This window comes from Odontomachus brunneus, unplaced genomic scaffold (genome assembly GCF_010583005.1).
Source record: "Odontomachus brunneus isolate Ranch 3 - 2012 unplaced genomic scaffold, Obru_v1 Obru_scaffold_207, whole genome shotgun sequence".
Lineage (NCBI taxonomy): Eukaryota > Metazoa > Arthropoda > Insecta > Hymenoptera > Formicidae > Odontomachus > Odontomachus brunneus.
The window spans coordinates 309,443-324,968 of record NW_022639657.1 but is presented as its reverse complement, the minus strand read 5'-3'; the positions used below and the strand labels follow the sequence as shown (position 1 = coordinate 324,968).

The following is a 15,526-nucleotide window of genomic DNA, read 5'->3' as shown; positions in this document are numbered from 1 at the left end:
TATATATATATATATATATATATATATATATATATATATATATATTTATTAATAATTTAGATAAGTTATTGATTATATCTCATTTTTCTTTCGCTGCTTGTACGTATATAAATAAACCTTTTATTTAGTTATTAGTTTGTTATTAAGTACCTTACTAAGATTTCCTTAAACAGATGGAGGTTAATATAGAAGTTATCGGATGTTGCCTCCGACCAGACGGATAATGGCTTATAGTGTGCAAAACTGAGACAATTTACGAAAAACAAATTTTTATCGATTTCAAAATCAATACGGTAAGGATTGAAATCAGTATTAAAGGAAAGAGTTTCACATAAAGTTATCAAAAAATATATTTCGTTCCTTTTTAATATTAGTATTTCTTTAATATATCCAAAAAGTAGCAAACTATTTTCTCTTTCCTTATCAACTTTAAGACATACTAATAAATTGAATCGAAACTCCACACCAATATCAACGTATCCTAGAATATGTAAATATGCATGACTTTCGCAATCTTGCTATATAACTGTTTCTACATTAAATGTTTCAGCTCGAAAAGTTGTAGCATCTCCTCTTCCCCATTGAGCACTTTGAGAACACTGGGCAACTCTTATTAATATTTTAGAAGGATTTTTAAAATTATGAACGATTTGAGCTCTTACTTTGATTTCATTATATTTGGCCTCATAACGCATGCAGTTGTACAACTGAAGAGGTTTTGACTATAAAATACAATCTGGATAGTGAGTTAAGTGATGGAACTTATTTATCATATGTACATCAGAGAAAATTCCTTGAATTTTTCCAAGAAATCTCTGATAAGGGCTCTAAGATAAGACATGAGAGAAACTATAACTTGTAGTGCAAAAAATATTTCCATAATTCTTAATAAAAAAAGAATCAATTGTAGATGCTCCTCTCCTATTGGGACCCAACCAGAAATTAAAAAAGAAAATGCACGAAGGAGTCACCATATTTGCATGGCGTTTTTATTTAAAGTATGTCCTTTTTGATGCAATATTTTTTCATTAAAATTTGCTGAAGGCTTATTTTTCCTTTCAACAAAGCCATATGGAAGTAATGCTAATCTATTGTTAAATTCATTGACATTAAACAACTTTAATTTGGAAACGTAATAAACGTAACGAACCATAATCAATTTTAGTATTATTGGTCCAATACCACAAAGAATATCATGCAAAAGATAAAAAATGAGATTTCTACATACATGAAAAAAACAAGATGAATGTAAGCAACATTCTCCATGCATTCCTGTTAAAGTTTTAGCATTATCGCTATATTTAGCACTTTGTAACAAATTTAAGTACTTATTATATATTTGCATATTCCTTCGTTATTTAATTTCTGTGTTTACATTATGTATGTCTTGTCTAAATAGTATAAATATACATTCAACAAAATAAATTAGAAGATGGACCCAGAAAATTGAATACTTCATGAACAGCTAATCCATCTCCATAAAATGCAACTAATAATGCACGCAAAATATATTCTTCTCCTCCTAAAGAAATAAGAACTCCATCATTTTCCAACTTTACAAGATTATTTAAGAAAGGGTTTAATATCTTTTCCATTTTGTGCTTTTTAATATAAATATGAGAACAAAGAAGCAAAACATGAATACTGTTCAGCTCTGAGTTTAAGTGACGTGGAAGATTCTGTATGGTATAATAGAAGACTTCTAACTTATGAATACCAGTCTTGGAACCAAGTGGATTAACAATTTCCAATTCATCATAATATAATTGGATTCTAATTGAATGTTTATGTTTCTGGAAAAAAGGGTGATTTTTTAAATGTTGCCCATCAATGAAAGAGGCAAGAATACCATTACTTGATTCTTTTTCTGCTTCAATTACTGTACGTATATTTTTATTTCTAAGCACCATTGTCAAAGAATCAATTATAAAAACATATTGACAGGTTTCAAAAACTGTTTTTGGCACAAAAGTATCTGTTTTCTTATCGAATATTTTTTCAATACGTATATCCAAAAATATTTCCTGAGGCTCAATATATTCTGTGATACTTTTTAAAGTTTCCATTTGCTGTTCGAGAGTTCTTAAACTTTCGAAATATTTGCTTATTTTAAAAGAATTTAATAAATTATTAACACCAGGATCATTCAGTATTTCTCTAGATTGCATAAATTGCTCAACTTTTATCTTTAATGATGTACATAAGCCATATGTTATTTCTTCATATTCATCAAGGATATCAGTTATATTATACTTCCGGTCATTGAAACTTTAGATTGAATTCTAATTATCATTCTTATTATAGAATCTCTTAAATTAAAATCATCACAAAATTTTAAGTTTTCAACATTTTGTTCGCTTTAAAAAAAATTTTTTATGTAATTTTTATCAATAATTGTATCATTGTCACGCAAAGAATTGAAATTTTTTTTATTTTGTACAGAAAACTGAGGATTATTCTCTTTTCGAGAGAAATAATCCTTTCTTATATGATCTCTTAGAGAGAAGAAATGATGAAATCTTCTATAACATTCTTCTGGACTACATTCAAATCCACTTTTTTGTAACCCTCGTTTTTTTATCAGAGCATGTGTTATTTGAAGATGTTCGGGATCGCACGGGCGCTGAGAGCGCGCCGTGTCGACCCTCTGGAGGTCTCACGCTCTCGAATATTCGAGAAGGACCAGAAGGAAGGGATCACGCTTCCTTCACGTGCGTACGCGAATTCGCAGGCCGCTGCGGACGTCGCGCGGCAAGACGCGCGTCTCACGTGAAGGAGGCGTGTGACAAGTAGACTCGCGCTCGCTTTTTCTGGCAAACTGTTCTGCGGGCTGCGGGCTCGCGATGTCGCGAGCCGCGGCTCTCTCGCCGTTGTGCCACGCTTCAAGACGCATGAATTCTGCGTTACTGTGCTCTTCGCATTATTGCCGCATGTGTCTGCGACTGGTCGCTGGCCATCGCAACACTCGCTTGCTTCTCAGTTGATAAGTTGTTATTGTATGTGTGTTCAGCTTGTAGTATCCGTTGGTGCAATAAACTCATAGTTGTCTTATAACGGTCCATTCTATTCGCTCGGTCGCTTACTGAACATTTTCTGGTCCTTCGAGCCGGATTAGCTGGAGTGAAGTGAACCCGGTACCTCTCGCTGCGTTCCGAGCGACCGTTTGTGCCGTCGGAGCTCTGCTTGTGCTCCGCACGATTGCTGATCGCTCCGTGTGGCAAGCGAGAGTTCCTCGTGCCGTCGGACCTTGCGCGTGTGGTGGTCGAGAGTTCCTCGTGCCGTCGGACCTTGCGCGTGTGGTGGTCGAAAGTTCCTTGTGCCGTCGGACAGTGAGATGGATGCAGACGCGTTGATCCGTGCTCAAGTCGAGTTGCACAATCGTCTCGCTCGTGCATTCGACAATTACAAGAAGATAGGCGCCGCCAAGGTTACCCGGGGTGTCATCAAGGCTCGCATTCAGCTGATCGACTCTTACTGGGACAAGTTTCAGAGAAACGACGAATCCCTTCGGGCTTCGCACTGGGGCGCTGTGGAGAAGCACGAATACGTCACGAAGGATTTCGCGGCGGCGACGGAGGAAATCTATCTCCAAATGAGAGGTACATTTGATGATCTTCTCGACACCACGCGTTCCGCGCCGGCATTAGACGAGTCGGGACCGGGCGTCGCCGTGCAAAATGTGTCGCGGACTTCGTTGCCGCGCATAACCTTGCCGACCTTTTCCGGGCGTTTCGAGGACTGGCCGTCCTTCAGGGACCTCTTCATGTCCATCGTCGGTCGCGATCAGTCGCTCAGTGCGGTGGAGCGACTGCACTATTTAAAGACGAGTGTGCGTGGCGAGGCGGAGCAGCTGATCCGGTGTTTCGCGACGATCGACGAGAACTTCAATCGCGCGTGGGCCACTCTCTCCGAACACTACGAGAATCGGCGCTTGCTTGTCAACTCGTACTATCAAGCATTTCTCACGCTACCGCGAATGAAAGGCGAATCGGCCGGAGATCTGCGGCGCGTGTATCACGGCATGACTGCCGCCGTTGGATCGCTCGACGGAATAGGTCGTTCGGTGTTCGGCTCTCCCGATCTCTTTGTGCACATCGTCGTGAGCCTGCTCGATTCAAGGACGAGACGCGAGTGGGAGCTCGCGATCGGGGGCACCTCAGAGCCTCCGTCTTACGAGACTCTGAGGAAATTCTTGGAGACCCGGCTCCAGATGCTCGTCGCGATGTCACCGGGCGGGGTCGGCGTGGCTGTTGCGAGGCACATCGAGGGCGCGCCGCGTTCCGTCCGGACTCATCATGCGCAGAGGAACGTTAAAGCGGAGCATTGTGCCCTATGCTCCAAGGGACACTTCCTTCTTTTCTGCAACGCGTACTTGAAGAGGCAGCCGCTCGAGCGTCGGCGAGTGGTTGAGAGTGCAGGACTCTGCCATAACTGCCTCGGAAGGCATACCGTCAGTGAGTGCCGATCGTCTCGGACGTGCTCCAGCTGCAACCTGCGGCATAACTCGACGCTGCACGAGGCGTTTGTCGAGGGAGCGCCGGGAACGACGGTCGCCGCGGTGTCTACGCACGTCGTGCGGCGGTCGCGATCCGCGCCCGGCCGAGTGCTTCTGGCCACAGCGCGCGTCCTCATCAAGGACGGTCAGGGGGTGTCGCATCCGGCGCGCGCCCTGGTAGATCCTGCATCGGAGACTTCCTTGGTGGCCGAGTCACTCGTGCAGCGACTACGTCTTGCTCGCATTCGCGTGTCGGTGTCGATTGGCGGAGTGGGGGGCAAGCATGCCGATCCCGCTCGAGGCTTGGTGAGACTCGATGTCGGCTCACGTTGTCGTGACGCGCAGCTCAAGGTCGAGGCATTGATCTTGCCTCGGATCACCAACTACGGCTGCAGAGCGGAGATTGCTGGGTCAACGTGGCCACATTTACAGGGACTGATGCTGGCGGACCCCAACAGCGGAGCTGGAGACCCAATCGAGCTGCTCTTGGGAGCCGATGTGTTCCCTGCGATTCTCCTGGCCGGGACGCGCAGTGCGGGGCCCCAGGCTCCGGTCGCGCAGGAGACCTTTCTGGGGTGGATTCTGACTGGTGCGGCTGAACGTCAGGAGGGCGGTTCGACGCTGTCGGTCCACGTGTGCTCAGTGGAGTCGGAGCTCCTCAAGCAGGTGCGCGCATTCTGGGAGCAGGAGGAGCTGCCCTCCTCCCCCAGGCCTCTGTCCGTGGAGGAGCGGCGCTGCGAAGAGTATTTTACTCGCACCGTCATGCGGGACGCGGACGGACGATACACCGTTCGCCTTCCGGTGACGAACGACATGCCGAACTTCAGTGCATCTCGCCGTGCTGCAGCGGGGGCACTGAGAGGAATGGAGCGTCGGTTCCGGACGGATGCGGAGCTGCAGCGTCTGTACACTGCGTTCATGCGCGAGTACGCCTCCTTGGGCCACATGCGGCCAGTGCAGCCGCCAACGGGTCCTCATCCCGCTACTTGTTTTCTGCCGCACCACGGAGTCCTGAAGGTGTGGGATGCTGGATCCAAGCTGAGAGTCGTGTTCAACGGCTCGTGCAGGCTGCCGTCGGGCGACACACTCAACCGGCACTTGCTGGTCGGGCCAAATCTGGTGCCATTGCTGGCCGATGTGCTTCTCCGCTGGAGGCAGCATCGGTTCGTCTTCGTGACGGACATTGAGAAAATGTATCGTCAGGTTCGTGTGCACGAGGACGACCGACGGTTCCAGAGGATCCTGTGGCGGGAGAGCGACCGGACGGACATCCAGGAGTTCGCTCTGTCCACCGTGACGTATGGACTTGCGTGCGCACCATACTTGGCGGTGCGCGTCCTCCAGCAGCTGGCTGGGGATGAAGGAAGTCGATTTCCCAAGGGCGCACTCGCGCTCGCTCGGGATGCCTACGTCGATGACATACTCTCAGGGGCCGACTCACTTCCGGAAGCAGTGGAGCTGCGCGACCAGCTGTCGCAGCTTTGTGTCGCAGGCGGCTTCCCTTTGCGCAAATGGGCAGCCAACAGTAAGACGCTCCTGGAGGGCGTCCCAAAGGACCACCAAGCCGGGCAAGCAGCAGTCACCTGGGAAAGCAGAGAGTGTCACTCGACGCTAGGCTTGCAGTGGCACGCGGGAGACGACTATTTCTGTTACAGAATAACTACGTGGGCAGAGGGTCCTGTGACCAGGCGTGCGGTGCTCTCTCGGACTGTAGGGTTGTACGATCCGCTGGGTTGGTTGGCTCCCGTGATAGTGCGAGCCAAAATCTTTGTGCAGCGAACGTGGCTCCTGCAGCTGGAGTGGGACGACCCGCTCGGTGCAGTTCAGGCCGAGGAATGGCGCACATTCGAGCGAGCATTGCCTGTGCTCGGGGAGGTCCGAGTGTCACGTTGGCTTGGCACTGCGGCGACCGTGGGACAGCGGATCGAGCTCCACGGCTTTGCGGATGCGTCGGAACAAGCCTATGCAGCTGTCGTCTACGTGCGTGTGGTGCATGAGGGTCGGGGTGCCGAGGTGACACTGGCGTTGGCCAAAACACGCGTCGCGCCGTTGAGACAGATTTCACTGCCTCGACTTGAGCTCTGTGCTGCGGTGATGTTGGTGCGCCTAGTGAGCCATACGCGGCGAATCCTGACACTGACTACAGCGCCCGTATACCTCTGGTCGGACTCTACTGTGGCCTTGGGGTGGATTCGGGGTCACCCGGCGAGGTGGACCACCTTTGTTGCTAACAGGGTGGCCGAGGTCCAGCAGTTGCTGCCCGACGCTCGCTGGCGGCACGTGGCTAGCGGAGACAATCCAGCGGATTGCGCTTCGCGGGGCCTCGCTCCTCGGGACCTAATGGCGCACTCCCTGTGGTGGAGCGGCCCAGACTTCCTCACCAGCGGGACCATACCGAGCTGCGTGGATCCTGAGAGCTTCAGTGACGACCTCCCGGAACAGCGGCGTGTCGTGCATTCGGTGTCTGCGACGCAGGAGAACGAGTTGCTTGCTCGTTTCTCGTCGTGGCATCGACTCGTGCGAGTCACGGCTTGGCTGCTGCGTTGGCGGTGGGACGCGACGACTCGCATGAGGGGACCGCTTGCCCCGGAGGAGCTCCAGCGAGCACGGGCAAGGTGGATCACCTTGGAGCAGGCGGCAGCGTATCCGGCGGAGTTGGCTGCCTTGAAGTCGGGGACGACTCTGCCAGCGCGCAGCTCGCTCTTGGCGCTGAGTCCGACCTGCGATGGAGTCGGCGTGTTGCGTGTTGGCGGGCGGCTGCAGCGCTCGGCAATCGGGGATGAAGCCCGTCACCCCATTATTCTCCCTCCACGCTCGCGTGTTACAGGGCTCATCATCGAGGCATTCCACAGGCGGGCTTTGCACGGAGGACCGCAGCTCACACATGCACTTTTGAGGCAACAATTTTGGATTCCACGAGGAAGGCTCCTCGTGCGACAGGCGATCCATCGGTGTGCGATCTGTGCCAGATGGCGGGCGGCAACACCGCAGCCCCTCATGGGGGAGCTGCCACATTCAAGGGTGACACCGTCGAGGCCCTTTACCTTCACGGGGGTGGACTACGCCGGACCGGTGTACGTGCGCACTGCCAAGGGCAGGGGACATAAGGCGCAGAAGGCGTTCCTCTGCGTATTTGTCTGCCTTTCCAGCCGGGCCATACACCTCGAGGTGGCCTCGGATTACACCTCCGACGCCTTCCTGGCAGCCCTCAGGCGTTTTGTGTCTCGGAGAGGGATGTGCCGCGAACTGTGGTCCGATTGCGGCACCAATTTCGTCGGCGCGGATGCTCAGCTGCGAGCGCTCTTCCGCGCTGCGGGACGTGAGGCCGCTCACATCGCAGACCAACTTGCTACCGAGGGGGTGCGGTGGCGTTTCAATCCGCCAGCTGCACCGCACTTCGGCGGAATCTGGGAGGCGGCGGTGAAATCCGTGAAGCACCATCTACGACGCGTCGTGGGCGAGGCGACGCTGACTTTCGAGGAGATGTCAACACTCCTGGCTGAGGTGGAAGCATGCCTCAATTCCAGGCCGCTCCAGGCATTAACAGACGACCCCGAGGACCTCGAAGCACTCACTCCGGGGCACTTCCTCATTGGAGCGCCGTTAGTTTCTCTGCCTGAGCCGACGCTCGATACTGTGCCTCCTGGCCGACTTACGCGGTGGAAACTGTTGCAGCAAATGCGGGACCACTTTTGGCGACGCTGGTCTATGGAGTACGTGACTGCGTTGCAGCCACGACCGAAGTGGAGGAGGTGCGGCTACACACTGGGCGTTGGGCAACTTTGCCTTGTGCGCTCTCAGCTCACACCTCCATCGCGTTGGCCGTTGGCGCGGGTGATCGCCGTGCATCCGGGAGCGGACGGTCACGTGAGAGTGGTCACGGTGAGGACCGCAACCGGTGAACTCACGCGGCCGGCCGTGCGGATCGTGCCTCTACCCGGAACCTCAGGCGACGTCGAGCCTGAGCCACCGCAGGACACCAAAGAAGTCAAGTGAACCTTATCAGATCTCTTCTTTAGTTCTCAAAGACTTCAGCCTATTGCTGCTCGCTGGTGTCAAATCGATTGCGATTTGTTTGTTTTCTCGCGCTTATTCGCTATTGTTCCCTGAAAAAGAAAGGGGAATTGTTGTTTCGCGAACGCTTACCGCGTCTCAACAAGATGGCTTGAGTCGCGGACACGCAGTTGCCGCGCACGGCAACCGCACCCGCCCCTGAAGGGGGGCACGTCCGTCACGATCGGTGGGAGCACCACCGAGGCGGGCGGGATGTTCGGGATCGCACGGGCGCTGAGAGCGCGCCGTGTCGACCCTCTGGAGGTCTCACGCTCTCGAATATTCGAGAAGGACCAGAAGGAAGGGATCACGCTTCCTTCACGTGCGTACGCGAATTCGCAGGCCGCTGCGGACGTCGCGCGGCAAGACGCGCGTCTCACGTGAAGGAGGCGTGTGACAAGTAGACTCGCGCTCGCTTTTTCTGGCAAACTGTTCTGCGGGCTGCGGGCTCGCGATGTCGCGAGCCGCGGCTCTCTCGCCGTTGTGCCACGCTTCAAGACGCATGAATTCTGCGTTGCTGTGCTCTTCGCATTATTGCCGCATGTGTCTGCGACTGGTCGCTGGCCATCGCAACACTCGCTTGCTTCTCAGTTGATAAGTTGTTACTGTATGTGTGTTCAGCTTGTAGTATCCGTTGGTGCAATAAACTCATAGTCGTCTTATAACGGTCCATTCTATTCGCTCGGTCGCTTACTGAACAGAAAATGTTGACTTAAACCATTCAACCCTCCCTTAATAGTATTGCAACACATAAAGCATTGTAAGATCTTCATTGATATTTATATTTTAGTTAGATTTTCACTTAGATTTATATATGTTTGCAATAATATCCATAAGCATAACTTGTACAGTACTTTCATCGCAAGCAATGAGTATAAAATATAAATTAGAATAAGCTGACATATACTAACCTTCAAACGTTTTTCGTGTCTCTACATCTGTGAGTTCCTCGATTATTGCTCCTACATCTTTAATCGACAAATTTGTGATTCGATCCATTTCAACTTTCAATTTATCTAATAAAATGAAGAAGTAAAAATTATAAATAATAGGAAATACACGCCGGTGACTATTATATAACAACCCAGTAAGCAAAAAATCATTAATATAACGTTACTACAATGATATTCAAGAACCTGTAATATTGTCAAATATGTAGTGTTTAATATTATATCAACTTTCATTATGAACATATTTTGGCCGCGATTTGGAAGTTTCAATAATGTTGAAAAGGCTTGCCATAACGTTTTAATTGTGAGAAATATTCTTAAGATATTGCATTAATCTCAAATAAACGTTAAAGTAACATTTGAAAAATATATTTTTTGTAATGTTTTTAAAACGTTTAAACAACATTCAGAAAAATCATATCGCAAAATAACATGTGAAAAATATAAATGCAATATTATTAAAAAATGTCCAAATAATGCACATGAAGTCAAAGTTTCTAAACGTTAATTTAATGTTCCTTGCTTACTGGGAATTCACTACAAGAATTTCGGGATAATCATGATAATGAGATTTGCCGCAGCAAATAATAGCTACATTAAAACTTATCAAATAATTTAAACTTATCAAATAATCTCACTTGGACTTCTACCACGTAGCACTTTGTACTTCCGACATATCGAAATCTTACATGTTTGCGTTGATAAACCGATAGACTTAAGCAAAAAGCGCGCGACCCGACGGATCAATGACACAGATCAGAAAGTACATGTAAAAAGATCCTCCGAGCGCGAGTTATGATTCGGTCGTCGAGCACGTAGTCGTGCGTCATCGTTTCCGTCATAAAACACCGCGCGGCGCGCATCGAGCGACCAATTCTAGTTTCATGTTACCTCCTCCGTTACACGGTATACTGTATAACCGTCGTCGACAAATAGCGACGCCTATTTCACAACGGCGAATATCGTTATTCACTCGTGGGAGGCCAATATGGCCTTTATTCGTTTTTTCTTTCATACGTTCGCTTCTTTATCTACTTGACCTCGTTTCTCACTTCTTTGAAACTTATATGCCCGATGAAGAGAGAATAAACGACACGCAATTACTAAGTTAAACGGCCTAGATGCTAATCAAGTCGCATTCACCGTTGCTATGACATGCACCGACATGCAATGACTATGGCTGCGTTTCGCAAAGCGCATCATGCGCATAATGCGCTACGTTGGAGCAAAAGAGATATGAGAGTGAGATAAAAAGAAAGGGAGAGTACTCGGGTGATGTTCTCGAACGCATGAGAGCGCATGGACTACACTACCTCGGGAGCTGAGGCAGCCTATGCGCTCTCATGCGTTCGAGAACATCACCTAAGTGCTCTCCCTCTCTTTATATCTCACTTTCGTATCTCTTTCACTCTAATGCAGCGTATCATGCACATGATGCGCTCTGCGGAACGCATCCTATATCAGGCGTCAAGCAACAGAACCTCTTCTTCAAAACCGCGCGATACTGCTTCATTCACTACGTCTATTAACACAATTTTTCCTATCTTTACTAAACGTTTCTTCTAAACGTAGAGTTCAGTTATATATCTTAATATGCAAGATATATACAAATGCGATAACTAAACGCATAATAGATTACCACAAACGCAGAATACTGAACTTGCGTGTGACGAAATATTGCACAGATCTTTCAATGAAATTGTATTGCTAAAATCTGTAACATTTAAAACGGAAGAACAGAGTGCGAGCATTTCCATTGAAAATCAGTAAATAGTTACTGATTATATGTGACATACTGTTTTACTGATTCAAATAGTGATATTTTAACTGATTCACTTTAAGAGAGTATAGGTGTGCAGTGCATCTCTTGAAGAATTGCAGTTCGTATATCCTTGGGTGGGTATTTGATTAATCCATTGCAAAGAATTATCTGTATATCTGAACCAAAAAAACCAGTTTGAAACTTGGTTTTAATATCGCTCCAAGGAACGTTTAGTACGTGTTCGCTTTTGGCGACACTTATACTTGAGAACTTCAGATTCTCCTATTTTTCCTATTTTCGTAAATTGGTGATTCCTTGGTTTATATTATTCAAAATCATGGTCCTTCTTGCTGATCTTCGCTAATGGGCAATATAATATGATATCTTTTGTGATTTTTTATCAGTTTTGCAATTCCCAGTGATAAATCTGTCAACTTAGGTATTTTCTGTCGTTAAAATAATTTAAGGGCACCGGAGTCTAAGGGACAAGCGCTTCTATTGTCTGACCTGTCGAAGGATCTGTTAATTCTTCTGAATTAAATGATATAATTTCTGAGGGAAGAATTTCGGACAGTAGGTGATCGTCATGTACATATGTATGATAAATGTCTTCATCTTCTGATTCTTCAGTATTTTCCTCGAGTAATTGTCGTATAGTCTCTGCATCTTTCGGATCGGTTGGATTCTATTTAGTCTTAGGATTAATTATTTTATACTCTTCTGATGATAAGTCTACCGGATTTCGCGATAAGGCATCTGTGTTTACATTCATTTTACCGCTCTTATAAACAACGTTATAATCGTATTCGGATAATTTTAATCTCCATCGAAGTATCCGCATGTTCGCGTCCTGAACGTTTTTCAACCACATCAAAGGCTTGTGGTTCGTCACAAGAGTAAATTGTCTTCCGTATAAGTACGGTCGGAAATGTTTAACACAGTAAACTATTGCTAATGCTTCTTTTTCATAGGTATCGTATTTAATTTTATTATCGCTCAGTGTACGAGATACGTATGTTATTGGTTGATCTTTGTTAATGTCTCCTTGACATAATATTCCGCCTATTGCATAACCGGAGACGTCAGTAGTTAATATAAATGATTGGGAAAAGTCTGGATATTTCAGAACAGGTTCCTTGTATAATGCGTGTTTTAATAATTTAAAAGATTGTTGTTGCGCGATTTTCCATTTAAATGGCGTGTCATTTTTTAGTAATTGCATTAATGGCCTGGCTAATTTAGAAAATTCAGGAATAAATCTTCTGTAATATCCAGCTAAACCTAAAAATTGTTTTATATTTTTCAATGTTTTGGGCGTTGGAAATTCGCGTACTGCCTCAAGTTTCTTCGGATCCGATTTAATACCTTCGTTACTAATTACATGCCCTAAGTAATAAACTTCCTTTTGTAAAAATTCGCATTTATCCGGTTATAGTTTTAGATTGGCTTCTTTTAATATTCGCATTAGTTTATCAAATTTCTTTTTATGTTCTGCTAAAGAAGAAGCATACAATACAATGTCATCTAAGTATACAAAAATCTCTTGTCCCTGAATTCCTGATAACATTATTAGTCGTCATAGTCGCCGGAGCATTTTTTAGTCCGAAAAGCATACGGTTCAATTCGTAGTGTCCGAAAGGTATGGTAAAGGTTGTTTTATGGCTATCGCGAGGATCCATTTTAATTTGATGGAATCCTGAAGGTAAGACAGACACCGAAAAATATTGTGCTCCTCCGAGTTGATCAAGTATATCAATTATGTTAGGCAATGGGTAAGCGTCTCCGATTTATCATTTAGTGCCCGAAAATCTAATACTGTATGCCAACGTTTATTGCCTAATGAGTCGGTCTTTTTCGGCACTATCCAAATAGGCGTATTATATGGTGACTGAGAGTGTCTAATAATACCGCTATTTAGAAGTTCTTGAACTTGCCTGTCTATTTTTTGTTTATGAATTTGTGGGAATCTATACTATTTAGTATTTATTGGATAATCATTAATTGTTAGTATTTATTGGATAATCATTAATTGTTAGTATTTATTGGATAATCATCAATAGTGTTTTATTACTTGTGTCGAAATTAAGTGTTTCTCAGGCAAATGGAAACATTCTTGATAAGATTTTATAGATTCAATTACACTATTAACTTCGTCGGTATCTAAATGGGTCAAATTAATAAAATTTAATAGTCTATTCAGTCGATCACTATTGTAAGCGTCGATCGAATTTATTTGGAGAACATTAGTATCTGGAGCTCGATTATTTGTGTTTTTGCCAAGTTCAATAGTAAGTGATTTTCTGGAGTCACATGGTCGCATTATTTGGTCTAACAAGGGAAGTTGAGGAACTGTCCCTCCCCCCCGATTTTGATGCGCTTTGGATAGAGCATCAAAAAGTAGTCAACACGTATTTTTTTTATCGGCCATATATTGAGTTTAGGGGTTGAAACAGCCCCTTGAAAAAAAATGACTTTTCCATTTTTATTGAATATTTCCTAAAATATAAAGTATATGAAAAAATGTTTCCTACAAAAGTTGTACAGTATTTAACGCTCTTTGAAACAATATATTAAATTTTTTCAAAAAAATTTTTGAACCCCCCCACCTACTTATTACCTTTGCAAAATTTGTAAGTTTTGGTAAGGGCAAAAATTGTACAGCATTTCATACCAAATCGATCCATATATAATATTATAAGGTGGTCTCGATTAAATAGTTGGAAAACGTCGTGATAATATCGTGCTATACGCGTCATGCCGTTCAAGTAGATGAATACTGTAGCTAGATACGTTAATGTAAATAGAGGAATGTAATTAATTGTAAAAAAATAATACATAGACAATTACATATATTTAATGTATAATGTTTACAATTTATAATGTTATTATAATATTTTAAAATCATATAATATAATCATGATATAATCATACATCATGTGTATGAGTCATACACTATTTACAGTCCCGTGCCCAAAGAGGAAGATCGAATTACATCACAACTACTGTTTAGTACTAAAATAGGTTTTATTCGCTTCGCGCAACACAATCATGTGATCATCATGCGAAGTTTAATTTAGTCATTTCATCGTACTGCGTACAATTTAGACTCTATATAAATGTCTGCAACATTTCAAAACGTGCATTTCGTTTCGTGAGTTGGTACTGTGAAGAATTGTGTGTTATGTACGAACTGTGCGTTGTACAGTAACCGTTATACAGTATGTTATCATAATGTACTGAAATTAAGTATTTATTAACTTGTATTATTATTTTACGCTTGCCACTCTTCACTTTTATATTATTGAAATAATAATAGTTTATTTAGCTAGTATTATACGGAAAAGGAGATAAAATAGAGCAATAGTTAAATTGTAGAATATATTTATTAATGGATCAATATTGAAACGTAAAAAATAATTCTTATGCTACTTTAGACAAAAAAGAAATATAGTTATGTCAATCGAAGATGTGTACACTGTTTCTTTTATTTTGGTAGCAAAACAGTAACTATATAACGTGTTTACGAAGAATGCTTCATCCGTATAGTCCCAACAAGAAGTTAGAAATAGATTAATATTTCTATTTTCTGTATAAAAATGTATAATATATGTGTACGATATAGTTAAATAGCAACATTTCTTGGCTTTAACGTTTAATTTTTATAATTTACTTTTTTTTATTAAAATAAATGAAATAATATTTAATCTAGATTCTTAATTATTCTAAAACTTTGAGTGTCATTTTCATATACAATATAGATTAGCACCAATTTTTGGAAAATTTTTTTATTATTAATCTGGTACGGACAATACAAATATCCTTAATCAAATATATTTAAACGATAAAACAACTAGTAAAGAACGGTCACATCATGCCAGCTTGCTTAAGCGTATTAACAACATTTCTGTTATACGTTTATATGTTGGTACTTTTAAAAAAAAGTATTTTTATAAACTTGAAACGATTATTTATATTATAAAAATATAGGAGAAGACTATTGTAGCTTTACTTGCAACGACTGTAAGCGTGCATACGTCTCGACTTTGCGGGCAGGCCATTAGAATTTAATACTTATTTTTCGTCAACTACAAAAGAGATATCGATGTGATTAAAAAAATATTTATATTTCAAAGTTTATTTTATTGAAATTAGAGATTTTTAAATGTAATATTAATACTGGTGCGTTAAATAAAGCGTAAGAGAAAAACGGGTAGCAAAGTCAGTGTTTTTTTAATGAAATCGATATCTTTTAACTTCTAATTTATA

The 15,526-nt window shown here is 43.9% G+C and overlaps 1 protein-coding gene across 1 annotated transcript; it reads left to right on the top strand.

Annotated features, from left to right (window-relative positions):
- Nucleotides 1-3,334: 3,334 nt before the first annotated feature.
- On the top strand, nt 3,335-8,491 carry LOC116852227. Its single transcript, XM_032832350.1, has one exon. It carries the CDS (start codon nt 3,335-3,337, stop codon nt 8,489-8,491), a length of 5,157 nt encoding a protein of 1,718 aa, XP_032688241.1.
- Nucleotides 8,492-15,526: the final 7,035 nt, after the last annotated feature.